The sequence below is a fragment of the Mauremys mutica genome, chromosome 22 (assembly GCF_020497125.1).
Source record: "Mauremys mutica isolate MM-2020 ecotype Southern chromosome 22, ASM2049712v1, whole genome shotgun sequence".
Classification (NCBI taxonomy): domain Eukaryota; kingdom Metazoa; phylum Chordata; order Testudines; family Geoemydidae; genus Mauremys; species Mauremys mutica.
The window spans coordinates 8103358-8118243 of record NC_059093.1 but is presented as its reverse complement, the minus strand read 5'-3'; the positions used below and the strand labels follow the sequence as shown (position 1 = coordinate 8118243).

The 14886-nt window shown below is 44.2% G+C and overlaps 1 protein-coding gene across 4 annotated transcripts in view; it reads right to left on the bottom strand.

Moving 5' to 3' along the window:
- The window catches only part of ARHGEF12 (Rho guanine nucleotide exchange factor 12), a 97058-nt gene that overhangs the window by 29092 nt on the left and 53080 nt on the right, over positions 1–14886 (bottom strand). For 2 of the 4 annotated variants that reach the window (XM_044996896.1, XM_044996898.1), the window contains 17 exons: positions 14510–14688; positions 13869–13946; positions 13126–13245; positions 11907–12041; positions 10076–10147; positions 8456–8548; positions 7719–7829; positions 7253–7351; positions 5827–5869; positions 5286–5391; positions 4516–4653; positions 3748–3780; positions 2686–2800; positions 2073–2178; positions 1530–1742; positions 975–1119; positions 588–623 (listed from right to left, as the gene is read on the bottom strand). In XM_044996896.1, coding sequence (XP_044852831.1) covers positions 588–623; positions 975–1119; positions 1530–1742; positions 2073–2178; positions 2686–2800; positions 3748–3780; positions 4516–4653; positions 5286–5391; positions 5827–5869; positions 7253–7351; positions 7719–7829; positions 8456–8548; positions 10076–10147; positions 11907–12041; positions 13126–13245; positions 13869–13946; positions 14510–14688 — 1822 coding nt within the window. The remainder of the gene's footprint in view (positions 1–587; positions 624–974; positions 1120–1529; positions 1743–2072; positions 2179–2685; positions 2801–3747; positions 3781–4515; positions 4654–5285; positions 5392–5826; positions 5870–7252; positions 7352–7718; positions 7830–8455; positions 8549–10075; positions 10148–11906; positions 12042–13125; positions 13246–13868; positions 13947–14509; positions 14689–14886) is intronic. The other 2 variants (XM_044996897.1, XM_044996899.1) reach the window with 1 other exon arrangement.

Genomic DNA, 14886 nt, shown 5'->3' with positions numbered 1-14886 from the left:
TCTTTGCCGTTGCAAGAGCTGCTAATGTGGATGCGCTCCAGCGTCACAAGCAGCACAGTGTGGACAGGCAACAGCATTTTAAATTACAGCGTTTTAATAAAAGTGGTGTAACTTGTGGCACAGGAACTTGCCAGTGTAGACATACCCATAGGAACAGAACCAAGTGTTCCTGACTCCCAATCCAACCATTATAAGCAGTAGTAATAATAATTTGTGCTTTTCATCCAGACATCACAAAGCGTTAATACGTGGGTATTAATAACCCCATTACCCAGTACTATTATCTAAGACTGTCATTGAAACTATTTTGAACAGGGACAGATTACAAATATCACTGAGTTCTACTTTATAAGAGTGTGGCCTGGTGGACAGCACACTTGAGTGGCATTCAGGAGACCTGGGTTCAAATCCCAGGTCTGCCACTGGCCTGCTAAGTGCACCTGGTCAAGTCACTTCAATTCTCCATACTTCAGTCTCCAGTCTGTGGGAAATGGGGATAACTATGCTGACCTCCTTTCTAAAGTGCTGCATCAGGTATTACTATAAAGTAACGTCTTTAGTTCCAACTAGTTCACAGCCATACTCACTTTCGGAAAGGTTTTGGTGTTCCCAAGTCAGCTAATCTAAACAACAAAAACACAACACATTACAAGATTATCTTGAGTAATGGGATTTCATTCCAGTCAGCGGAGCTCCAGAGTGAAATCTTAAGGGCTGGTTTGTGTCTCTAGCCAAACTTGACACTCTAGCCCTGATGCTGGAGAGAGAGGGAGACTTCTAGTACAATTATAGTGGGAGGAAACTAAAGTATCTTGGAGCAGTGTCTCTATTCTCTCTCCTTCTCTACCCACCCCACCCGGAATCATGTTCAAAATAGGCCATGCTGCCAATGTTGTTCTACAGACCCAATATAACTGCTTTCATTCTCTTTGCTATGCCCTTCCCAGCGCCAAATAACCTGCACCCATAAATACCTATCAAGTTCTCCTTCCTCCTCTTGCAGCTGGTCCAGCGGAGGGGATGGGAAATCAAAGACGGTGTTAGGTGTGCGGGGTGCGCCATCCAGAGAGTCACTAGGAGGCGGAGCATCTCCAGACTGCTTGGGGCCTGAAAAGAGAACTGTCAAGGGTTTCCAAGAGAGATCAAAACACAAAACTAGTTTTCAGAGCTCTCTTGGAGGCTGAGGGGGGGACCCCCCCGCCAAAAATCAACCCCAACAACAATTCCTGATCTTAGAAAGAAAGAAGCCTTAACAGAGAAGCATTTCACATTGCATTCATCTGTTTTTGTAGGGCTGGGTACTTGAGCACTGAAGTTGAGGCTATTTCTTCCTCAGGATGGTCAAACAATAAAGAATTTGGAAGCCACATTCAAGAGCCCAGTGACATAACTCAGCACAGATCACTGAACATGAAGAGTCAGTGTCTAAGGGCCTCAATGTTAGTAACATGCTCTTAAAATGGGATGGCAATTTGCACATCCTGTCTGCAATACCGCCTTGAACCCTCCCCACTCCAGCACCCTCTCACCTGTCTCGCTGTCCTTACTTCCCTCCAGGGAGGTAAAGGTCCCCATAGCTAAAGGAGACATAGGATTGGCAGGAGGGCATGTCGTGTCTGTGCCATCGCTGGAGGACCCACTCTGGCGCATCTTGACAGAGTCTGGCGGCTCTGGACTAACTGAAGAGGCCGTGGATAAGTGCTTTGGATGGCGCTGCTTCTGCATTTCCATGGCCCTGCCAACTGAACAGAGACAGACCAGACACAAATTTGCTGGAGGCCTTCCTGTCTCCAGAAACCCTCAGAGATTTCAACGAATAATTTCATTAGCTTGCTTTGTTTTTTTAAAAATCACATCTCAAACCAAATGGGTCTCCAATTAACGAATGGCTACTCGAGCTCTGATACGAGGATGTTGTTCAGAGGGTTTCTTTAGCAGACATCTGAAGTACTCTGTGCATTGCGGAGATTTTAAGTCTCATTGGGATATAGGGTGATGATGGGTGCAGAGACCAACTGATTTTTCAGAGAGACAATTAGTAAGCAGAATGCACATTTCACAGTCCAACATACTTGCACTGCTGTCATGGCGACTCGGTCTCCGTGGTGGTCCCAGGATACTGGGGAAGCCTCTCCTCTTCACTTTTTCCTCCCCTTCTTTCTCTTTCTTTATACTTTGCTGTGGTTAATCCGCAACCAAAGAAAAACCAAATGAGGAACTCATTTCTCCAGGAGTCAATTATAGCTATACCTGCTACTACCTCAGAATCCTAGAAGTTCAAGATGGTCGAGACCTATTCACATTAGTTGGTCTATCCCTATCCCAGTCTGTCAGCACAGGACAGTTCACAACAGTATTTAGATTTCAAGGAGAGAGCGGGTCATTTCCTTACCCAGAGCTTTTACAGGACTCGAAGTATGAGAATAGGGTGACCAGGAGTCAGGCAGCAAAATGAGAGAGGAACAAAGCTAACGTGTCAAAACATAGGCTCTTAAATCCATCTTTAGACACCTGACACTACAGTGTGGAGCAGCCCCAGCTCCCACTGAAGTCAATGGAGGCTGCAGACACTCAGCACCACTGGAAGTCATGGCCACTCATATTTAGGTGCATAAGTATGGAGTCTTACTTGAAGCACTCACGTTTGAGAAGGTTGGCCACAGACTCCGGACGTGCCACTCTTACCTTTATCTTTGGCAGGAAACCAATACGTCCACGCTTCTGCTCCAGGCTCCGGGGCTCCTTGACTTTCACACCCAAATATTTCATATAGGTGAGAATCACATACTGCATGGTTGAACTGCAAGACAAACGAAAGAGGGAAACTGGTAAAAACTCAGTTTGGCAAGCCTCTTAATTAAGAAATTGGCATACAGAGGTTAGTTAGAAAATCAGTTGTTAAAATCCTTCTCTGGTACTGGGGCACCAATTCCTTTTGATATGACTCAGTCACAAGAGACCAGAAAACACCTTGCTCATCATACAGCCTGTCCTCTTGCAGGTGCAAAATATAGTCCCTGATTCATCCTCTGTAGCAGTGGTTCTCAACCAGGGGTACCTGTGCCCCTGGGTGTACTTAGACATCTTCCAGAGGGTACATCAACTCATCTAGATATGTGCCTAGTTTTACAACATGCTACATAAAAAGCTCTAGCGAAGTCTGTATAAACCAAAATTTCATACAAACAATGACTTATTTGTACTGCTCTATATACTACACTAAAACGTAAGTATAATATTTATATTCCAATTGCTCTATTTTATAAATATATGGTAAAAAATGAGAACATAAGCAATTTTTCAGTAATAGTGTGCTGAGATACTTTTGTATTTTTATGTCCGATTTTGAAGGCAAGTAGTTTTTAAGTGAGGTGAAATTTGGAGGCAACATAAGACAAATCAGACTCTTACAAGATGTACCGTAGTCTGGAAAGGTTGAGAACCACTGCTCCGTAACATCTAGACAATTATCCAGAAAAATGTTTTCAGAAGGTCTAGAACAGTAAACATACTATTAATACCACAATGCAGCTAAGTCTCAGCTGCAGTAAAACTTGCCCCGATACAGTAGGGCTCCATCCAGACTGATCTCTGACGGAGAGCACATCTAGAAAATGAAGTTTGCTGCTACAGCCAGCAGAGGGCTATGTTGTCCTGCTCAGCAAAAGTCAGACACGGAGCCAAGCGACAGCACTTAGGTGAGGTGATCTTAGTCCACATGCAAACTCCACAAAACTGGTACATTACCTCTTGTCCTCTTCCAGAGGCTGAGAAGTCATCCTGAAAATGGGAGAGACAGTTTAAAGAACACAAACCAATCCCAAACAAACACACTCACAGTCAAAACAATCCAGCATAACAGCACCTATTTGTATAGTGCCTTCTCCTTGAATCCCAACAAATCCCAGCCAAACTCCATAGGGAGAAGCCAGCAGCTCTTCTAAAAATCAATTCCGCGGCTGCAAGTTTCTTTGAGCCAACTAAAAAAAAAATTCTGGATCTGACACTCAAGATGTCAAGAACGGAAGCACTGGAGCTGCTATTTGCTTATTCCTGGAATACTTATTACATAACATAAGAACATAAGAAAGGCCGTACCGGGTCAGACCAAAGGTCCATCTAGCCCAGTATCTGTCTACCGACAGTGGCCAATGCCAGGTGGCCCAGAGGGAGTGAACCTAACAGGCAATGATCAAGTGATCTCTCTCCTGCCATCCATCTCCATCCTCTGACGAACAGAGGCTAGGGACACCATTCTTACCCATCCTAGCTAATAGCCATATTAATTCCACTATGGACTATCTGGGGATATTTGCTCTGGATTCATTTTCTGATGGCCTCCATTATACTGATGGGTAATCCAACAGCTGCCAGAAGCAAACTAGGGAGGAGGGGAAAGGTGATGACCCTGAGTTGTTTTCAGTTCTCAACTCCTTTGCTTTGCTCTCATCAAGCCTTGAGTGGATAGAAGACAGTCTGCATGTTACCCCCACATTCACACACGCTGCTACTTACAACACCTCCTCGATTTTGATAATTATCTGCTCCGCACACGCCCGCTCTCTCTCCAATGTGATCCGGTCACGGACACGTTCTGCGTCCAGCTTGGTCAGTTCATTTTCGGCCAGCGTCAATCCCATGCTACGCTTCTGTCTAAATAAGGAGAGAAAATAACCACATGAAATAACATACCTGGGTGATGTGAACAAGTAGCCTCCCAGCGTTCAGAATGCTCGATAGTTCCAGTCCCACCTCACCTACCAAAATGTTATGTGGCCTTGGGAAACTCACTTCTCCTCTGTGCATCATTGGCCCAAGCAGTAAAGCAGAGCCAATACCACTTCACAGAGCAAAGGGGCTTCATGAAACTGTAGCCTCTTCCGAGGTCAAGGGAGGCAGCCAGACTGCCGTACAATAAGCTGTGCCCCATATAGGGAGAGGTGGAGATGGACAATAATGGCCAAGGAAGAGAGGAAGTCTGATCTGAGCACTGTGCACTCAGTGTCTGTGCCAATACAGAGGGCATTTGAAGAGCCCAGGGCTGTCCTTCCAAGCCATCACAGATTACGATGGGATTTTCTGACCACACACAGCAGAGGAGCAAGTGAGCTCCAAAATTCTAGAGCATCCCCACAGTGACTTGCTAACATGGAGGATTCATCTAGGCCAAAGACGAATTACCAAGTCCTGGAAGTTTGAACTTCCCTCAATATTAACAGAGTATTAACTCTGGGCAGGGATGAAGTTTAGTGCTCAGTACAAACGGCAGTAAAGAGTCTACATACCTGAAATCTTCCAGATGCCTCTGGACATCTGGATAGACTTTATCTTGCATAGTTTGGATATAATGGCGGTGCAATTCCTCTGGAATGAGTTCTGGCCTTCTTTTTTCTGCAGGTGAAGGGAGGAAGAAGAGGCGGGGGTTTCACTTTAGAACACTGTATTACAATAGTTACTCTGTATTAGGAGAAAGCCATCCACATAAGCTCTTCAGTCTACGTTGCAGTGACTTTCTACCTCCTGCTGTCTGCCACGTGAAAGTGCATTAAGCGCCAACAGCGTTAGCTATACCCAATATCACACTGAACAAATACAAGATGTAGGTGCCCACGCCTCCCATCTAGCCATATACTAGAGCGTATATGTTCTTCCCCATCAAACACCAACAAGACCATCTACCTGTCTCTCCAAGTTTGACATGCAACACTGTCTAGGTCTCAAACTCACACCTAAAGACACACTCAGAGATTTCTTTAAGAGATTCGTTAGGACTGTCTCAAACAGCAGGATCGATGCCAACGGACACTCAGTATAAAAGGACCTTACCTAGATCTATAGATATTTCATCTGGAACTGGAACCTTCAGATTCTGAAAAAGGAAAGCAAATGTAAGAGTGAGACCATACGCGACAGGCTCTTCTCTCCCAATAGGCAGATCAAATCTGAGGACTTCCAGGAGTCACAAAGGCAATTCCCTCTGCTCAGAACGTATAGATTGTAAGGCCAGAAGGGACCATTGTGAACACAGGCCATAGAGTTTCCCCAAAATAATTCCTACAGCCGATATTTTAGATAGCATTGCACTGTTACTAGGTGCATCATGGAAGTGGTTTCACCTTCCTCCAAGGCATGTGATACAGACCCCTACTTCAGGCAGGATATCCTATGAGCCTGTCCATGGGTCTTATCCATTATGGTAAAATAGAAGTTCCTTGTCTTTGTAAAACAGATGCTAATGTGGGAATTGTGAACTGTCACATCAATTTAAGCGGCAGAATCCAACTCTACAGCAACGGACGACTGCCCTGGGTTATCTTGGACGTCAAACTCATTCCACTTCCTATCAAAGAACATGCTGCTCATGAATCAAGGGGTTTCCAGAGTCCTGAGGTTGTGGCCAGCTTACTTTTCTTACATTAAGTGCTAAGATTTTAACAAGGAACTACAGTAGTTACAGGAGACAGATGGAAGAAGCGCCTCTGCCTGTGTACAGCTTTGTGGGGGAGGAAGGTTAGAAAACCAGAAGTAACCTTTTTTTAAAATTACGTTTGAAAAAAAGCTTTCAGTTTTCCGATTTCTGAGCTTTGGTGGCAATGCTATGACAGAACAGTCAATTCAGCCATTGAGTCATTTCAGTTTACTCAACTATAAATAATCATACATTTTAAACTCAGCAGAAGTAAATCTCAACCTGATAGACCACAAATGATAAAGAATAGGGAAGCCGTATATAATGTATAATGGTTGCGAGCAATAGATGAAACACTATGTAAACCCCCAGAAGTTTTACGCACTGAGAGAAGGTTTTATCAGCTTTAATCCATAGCAACAAACTGCACATGCACAGTACATTTCTGTAGTGCTTTTCATTGTGAAGCCCCAGTTACTTCACACACACACAGAAATGCAGCACCTCTAGGTTTGAAAGCACCAAATAATTGGAGTGCAGAATACCTTACAATATGTGCACAGAGTGGGGACCAAGGAGAGTTCTGGCCTACTCTTATGAAATGGATCATGGGATCTTTCATGAACACACAGACAGTATTCTGGTATCTAAGACACCCACAGACAACAGATTTTACCCCAGAAAACTGAAGGCTAGGTTTACCCTGCCTGGATACGAATGAAGGTCCCACAGTACCTGGAGCATTTCTAAGAGCTCTTCAGCACATCAGGATGAGTAAGGTAAAAATCAGTTCGAGAGCAGTTGCAGGGGGAGACAAAAGGGCACACCTGTCTTGGAACCTACCGCAGCTCGGTCCAGGAAGAACTGGTTAAACTCCAGGAAGACACGACGAGTCTCTTTGGAGTTGGTCTGTTTGTACAAGTCCGTGTAAAGATAGCAGAGCTGGAGGAAAGAGAGAGAGTGAGAACTCTCCAAATTCTACCCGTGAATTTCCTCCCAAATGTTTAGAGGAGGAGATAAGCCTCTCAAAACTCGTTATTGGCCAAGGACTTGCAACATGGCTGTGCTGAAGAGATGAATCAATACTTTTAGAGGCCATTTTATTTATCTGACATTTCCCTTCATTTACTCAAAAGCCCGACGCATGCATGAGAAGTGAACTGTCACACGAAGAGAGCTTCATTTTTCTCACTGCCAAAGCAGCTGCACTATCCGGGATTATGTTGTTTAAGAGAGAGGTGACTCCAGACCCACTCAGGCCCACCCCTTTAACCTGTCCCAGCAGAACCATTCCAGAGCAACATCTTACCAGCGTTGCTGGGTCAAACTGAGACACCACATGATGCAGGAACACAGCCAGGTGAGCTGGGCGAGATTTCAGCAGCTCGATGTTCTGGAAACAGCTGCATTGCCCATTGATCTGTAAAGACAGACAGTCCACTTCAACTGCACACAAAGGCCTGTGAGAAACCTGGAAGGCTTCATCCCAGCCAAATGGCTTCTCCTTTCTTTGGTAAGCAACAGAGCAGAACCAGCCTAACTCCACGACTCATGGACTGCCATTCTAGCCCTTCAGGAAGAGCTCAGCATCAGCCCACTTCCTGGTCTTTTCCATATAGTTTAGTACTTGGAAACACTTCCACACAAGACATAATGGAACAGAATCAAGAGCAAATTACTATTAAAACCCTTCAGTACAAAGGTATTAGAAAAGATAACTGCTGTAGCAACACTGCCACTTACGAAAAGCCAATTAAAGCTAGGCAATACAATAAAGCAGATTAATTTCTGGTGAGGTTAAAGTTATGGGGAAAAGACGGGGTAACAAAGAATCAGACTATTTTAGCGTGGACTCTGAAAGTGCCATTTGCCATTAGGTAGGGCCAGTAACAATGAATCCTCTTTTCTTTTTTAAAATTTACTAGACAAGAACGTCTGCTAACAATATGGCATGATGTGGTCACAACTGAGGCATAAGGAAAACGTTTAGATGCAGCTGTGTCCAATCCCAAAGAAATGTCTGTGACAGAGAAGAGCGATACCCACCTGCTCCTGTTCAGTGTCAAAGTCGTCATCCTCTGCTCCGATGATCTGAGGTGCCATGCGGGAGGAGGGACTCCCAACACTGGATTGAGAATCCTGGGGTGTCGAAAGAGGGAAAAAAAAAATGCAGAGAGCAGTTAACGTCTCAGGGAAGGTTTCTCTTTGGCAACCGCCTATAAGGAGACGATGACAGTTTCATTTTTAACCAGTCACTCTTTTGAAACTCAGTCTGGTCTTTAGCCCAAAACAGACTGAGTGTAAAACTGAGCCAGGCCTTCTTTCTGATGCAGCAAATGGACAGGACCCCGGTCCAAGGAGGGCCCCAATCTTAAGGCAAGGATTGAAAGGACTTTGGCCCACTGAGGCACCAGAAGAACTAAAGCCCTTGTTCTGAGCTGAAGCTGTGATGAACTTGTGACCACAGAAAACCCCTGGGGTGGAGTCTGAAGGATCTTTCACTAGTCGGAGCCCTTGCAGTCAGGGGGCAATCTCTGGGAAGCTGATTAGCATGCATATAGGTTCTTTTATTGTTTATAATTTTTCTGTAATGCATTTACCTTAAGAATAAATGTGCTTGCTTATAAAGTGCTGTGTGGTATCTTAACTATGGCAATTATACGGTTTGCTGTCTGTGGGGAGAAAAGACAAGCAGGCCAGCTTAGGGAGCCTGACTTTGCTGGGGAGCTCAAAGCATTAGCAGGGAGCTGTGCAGTCTGGAAATACCCTAGTCATGAGGGAGAGGGGTGCAAATCTTTCCCCCACGCCCCGTGCAAGAGAGCTGTCAGCTGAGGAGCCTGAAGCCTACAGTGGATGCCATTGCTGGACCACAAGGGGGAAATGCAGGTTCCTGACTTGTGACATTAGGATCTTCCCCTTTTAAGATAAGAATGCCCAGAAAAGCCACAGTTAACAGGTTTCAAACCCACATTGTATGGCCTGTTTTTGTATTCTCTGAATGTCACCCATATAAGTGAGAATGCCTCCAACGAGGCATGCTGTGAGGTGGTATATGCCTAGCAACTTCTTTCTGCAAATGAAGGCATTTGACTCGCAGCAGTTCCCAAACTACATCGGATCATATATCACCCTCTTAAACTATTGTGAACTGAAGGAGCATCAAGCCTACATTCCGCCAGTGGTGCATGCATCACAATTTGGGAACCAATTGAGAACTAATGGGTGAGAGAGGCACACTCTTTAGAATTCTTCCTCGGGAAAATTATTCATTCGAATAACCAATAACTACTGCTGACCAAACTTTCTCTTCTCCCCATTCACAATGACATCCCTGATAGTCCCAGTCACACAGTGATTGAGTGTCCCAAGGCAAGAAAGCCTTCCTCCATTTAGGGTGGGGCTGACAGAATACAGACATAGGTGACAGCTCCTGGCATTTGACAGACAGCTGTTTTACAGCAGATTATATACTTCTGATCCTTTAACAGACCCACTTTTAAGCTCCATAAACATTTTGCCAATTAAAGTTTGCTGCATGATTCTTAATTGCATTTTATTTTATAAGGGAAAAGTCAATTTATGTTCAATTTAGACCACAAGGAAAAAGGATTTTAATGGACTCATTACAGAAGCAGCAGCTATGGTCACACTGTGTTTTGGACTCACAGTATCTTGAATCTCACTCTTCTCTGGACTCTCCTCCAGGGAAATCCGTTCCTTCAGGCCACTCCGGGGACTCTAGGAAGGAAGGCAGGCAAATTCTGGTGAGCATCAGCAAGGCCCAGAAAAATAAGTACTGTAGAGTAAGTTCTTGATTAACAGACAAATTTCACATGGCTCACATTCAATAGATTGCCAAGTAGCTGCCAGAAAGAGTCAAGAAAAGTTAAACCCTAAATAGACACCCATACGCACACTATCTTAATATGTTTCTAGGACACATGAAAGGAACTGAGTAAGTTAAGCTAATAATATTGACAGAATTTCTTTCATTACAAAGGCTACTACCTCAAATGGAAATTTTGCCCTGCCCAGTCCCCTTAAAATGCAGTTCTCACTGATGTTATATTGCAGTGGTTTTCAACCTTTTTTCATTTGTGGACCTCAAACATTTCAAATGAAAGTGGGACCCCTTTGGAAATCTTAGGCATAGTCTGCAGATCCCCAGGGGTCCGTGCACCACAGGTTGAAAACCACCATTATATTGCATAAAAATGAGAGGGAGCAAACGGACACTCTTGATCGTTTTCTGGCCCGCTCCCTTTAATTTCCAACTGCAAGTAGAAGCCCCGCCCAGCTAGACTCCTACATCATTGCTAATAATCAAGAAGAAAAGGGAGGAGGGGCCAGCTGAGATTCTTCAAGCATCAAACAATACGATTCCCATTCTTCCCTGATCCCCACAAAATAAAAGGAAACCCATGCCCCAATTCCCTTAATGACAACGGCCTTCCACTTAATAGGTAAAGATTTTGAAGCCTGTGAAAACAAAAGGCGATAATGGAAACTCATTTGCTACCTTAACTATAATGGGTGTGACTACCGCTGGCTGTCATTAACAAAAACAGACCCCCTTCAAAGTCTTGCATTTCTTGGGCTCAGCTCCCCTGTAAGGGTGGGAGAGCCCCACAGCCCACCGTTCTCCTCCATAAGTCAATTTTCAACTCGGCAAAGATTGTCTGTTTCCGGAGCTTTTGTCTCGAGTTTTTATAAAGTCTTCTTTCAACTTTATATTTCAGTGAGATTGTGTTAATGTAAACCTAAATCTGGGGAAACAGACTACAACTACTCATTTTGCATAGCAGTTCTCTCAGAGATAGTTTTGTAAATTTGATATCCAACCTCACACAACCCACTAGGAGGTAGAAATTATATCCCCAATATGCAGCTCAGAAAACTGACCCATAAGTTCTATAACAGCCCCAGTCCCAATTCCCCGGTGCTCACCAGACAACACATTAATTAAAGGTTAAGTGCTAAAACACTATACCGATGGGGTCTTATTAGTACCTAGATAGTTAGCTGATGGATTAATAAAAGAAAAGGTTCTAACTACTGGTTAATGACTGATGTGTATCTGGTAGGAGTGATGCTTTTCCTCACACTCATGGCAACTTGCCCTGTGACTCTGTCTGAGTCATTCTAACCACATGTGGAACATTAACGTGTTCTTCCAGATACTGTAGTTTGTCTCATTGCTGTAAGACACTGGCATTCATCTTTCTCAGCCTGGTAACAGGGAATGTGCCAGGAAAACCCAACCCTGAAAAACATGGTATATTCCTTTCCCAGTGTCTCAGGGAAGACTAGCACTGCAAGCTTCCTCACAGCAGTGTCTTTGGTACATCCCTCAAAGCACTGTCCTAGTACTGTGTGCGTGAGAGAGCACAAACATATGCATAACACATGGAGGACAGAGCTATTAACCTGAAACCTATTATGGGAAAAACAAACACAAAGGGACAAAGGTGGAGCTTCAGAGCTACCCTATACTCACATCAGCAATGTCACTGTTCGGCCGGGAGCCATCACCACTGCTGTAGTCTATTTTGCTCAGCCCATCCCCACTCTCAGCGTCTACTTCACTGATCTGCAGTGACTCTGTCACAGATCTGGAGGACAAAACTCCATCCTAAGAAAGAGAAAATATATTAAGAGACTGCCCGAAGCAGGGCACTGAGGTGTTTGAGTAGAACACTTATGATGACAAATCCCTGGCTGGGATGATTTAGTTGATGATTGATCCTGCTTTGAGCAGGTCGGACTAGATGACCTCCTGAGGTCTCTTCCAACCCTAATCTTCTACAATGTTATGACTACGATTAGCAGATTCAAAATTTGACCTAATCTGCTTGATCCATAAAACTCCAAGTTTAAGTGGCGGTAGATGCTTTTCTAAGAAATAACATCAAGAGCACGATGCTCATGAACAGCCTTACAACATGCAATGGGGAAAAATTTGCTTCTACTGGTCAACAGGCAATGGGGGGAAAAAAAATCCCTTCAGTAAGGACACTTTCTATTTTAGAGCTTCAAGTAATTTATTCTTAACTGGAAGGATATAAGAACATAACATAAGAACGGCCATACTCGGGGTTAGACCAAAGGTCCATCTAGCCCAGTATCATGTCTTTCAACAGTGGCCAATGCCAGGTGCTTCGGAAGAAATGAACAGAACAAGTAATCATCAAGCAATCCATCCCCTGTTGCCCATTCCCAGCTTCTGGCAAACAGAGGCTAGTGACACCATCCCTGTCCCTGTCCATTCTGGTTAATACCCTCCATGAACTTACCTAGTTCTTTTTTGAACCTTATTATCTTTAAAATTATCCTATGGACTATTTCATTTCATTTTTACTTAAGATACAGAAACAAATTAGAGATCAAATCACTAACACACAATTAGATCTTATTGCTTTAAACACAGCCTCAATCTCCTAGGACACAGAGAAACTGTACGTTACAACTTCTGATTAAATACTATAATGTTCACCATATACAGAACCTGTAAGTTATCAACTTCTGTGAGCCTAATTGCAAATAAAAAAAGTCACTTATGCCTTCATCTAAACAGCTACTGAAAGTAGGCCGTGCAGGTCTGCTTGTGGAAATTGGCAAGAACATGGTAGGGAACACCCTGCTCCCACACACATACAGCTTTCCCTATAGCACATCCAGCTGGAGTTTACTGATAAGATTCTCAACACTCCCATTACCTGAGTAGAGCCTGTGGCTTTGGACAGCTGCTCTTGCAGCTGAGGGATGTGCTTCTTAGTTTCCTGTATCTCCTTAAGCAGTCGTGGAGTGGGTGTTCGGCTGTAATCTTCTTGCAAGGACTGAAAAGTTTAATGAGCATTTGGTGAGCTATCCCTGCAACTCTGATGCCTAGAGCTGCAGTCACTGACTCATCTTCGTATCAGCGACCTGTCTATGAAATACTAATTACAAATGCCATTAAATGGAATTATTTGTACACCCATTGCTGTTGCAACTGGGTGCTACAGCACCTATAATACAGAGCTCCTCCCTCTTCCCCCTGATCTAACTGTAAGAAAAAATTCCCAGTCAGCCATATTCAGACAGACATTCACATAGTTGCTCAACTAAAGAGATGCACCTTCTACCATAGCCAGAGGTAAGCAAATGCGGCGCTTAATCCTGAGAAGTGCTGCACACTCATGACTCCTGTTTTCTTCAACAAGACTCTCAGATGCTCACATCTCTCAGGATTAGATGCATACAGAAGCCTCCCAAAGAGAAGGCTTTCTCCACTCTGAAGCATTCAGCTGTCAAGCATGAGCACCTTGACAGGTCTCTGCTGTTGCGCTGGGATAAAGGCAATAGCTTAGGCAGTCATGTTACAGACCACATGGAAATCGATCAAGACAGTACTAATGAAAGATTCAATAGCTGGTCTTTATTTTCAACTCTTCCCTCTGCAGACCTCCCTCTCCAGTACCTGCAGCCGCTCCTGCTCTTTCTGCAGCATTTTTCTCAGAATCTCCACTTTCTGGTTGTGAACAATATTGTTCTCCTCCTGGGAAAAATGGAGAAATGTTAATGAACTTGGAAAGGAAAATATGGAGATGCTCACTCATCCCCCCCATTCCCCATCTTAAATATAGGGTCTCTACAAGCCCTTCCAAATTGGTTCTTAAGTTTCCTCAGGTCACTATCCTACACTGACTGTATCCACCCGCCTCTCTATCTGAACATAGTTGCCACAACTCTTTTTAAAAGTGATTCACCCAAACCAGTTACTAATTTTCTCGTCCTTAAAGCCTGCGTTTCTTGCAGTTGGGTGCTAATAAATGTTATGGAATGATGGCCATGGCTAGAACCGGCCATTGTGCAAACATCCATCATGCAATTTTCCTAGCAAATCTCAAAGCGGACAGCAATGCCCCCTTGCTATTCCAGCCCTGCTCTCTCCAGCAGACACGATGCTTAGCTGAATGGTAGTTTTGCCATTGGCATGTGTCCACTATGACTACAAATTCCATTTGATCAAAAATGGAAAATAGGTCTCCAGAGACTGAAGATTAGCGTATTTTCCTAGTGCACAACCAACCCTGCTGCAAAGGCCCATTTGACTCTTACCCCCATCAGCACCGGGCTAGTAATCCTCTCTGCGTTTCCAGATGTGCCAGGCGAATGGGGAGATGTCATGATGGGAGACATATGCCCAAATGCTGCTGGATCCACTTCAGAATCAGCTAATGGAATCTGGGACGACCCTGGTGGGCGCCCTTGCACAGTGAGAGCTACATAGGACCCCGCTGTGCGGAGAAAGAACAATTCGCATTTCACATACATTTACATTTGACTATCCATGGCCCTTTCTGTCCCCAAGAGACAAGCAGCAGACTATACTTCATCTGTTCATCTGTCCAATGGTGTTTACTCACACCAAAGAGCCTGAAAATGTGTTAGCTCCGCTCCAGAGATAGACTTTAAACTTCAGGTAGCCCAAAATC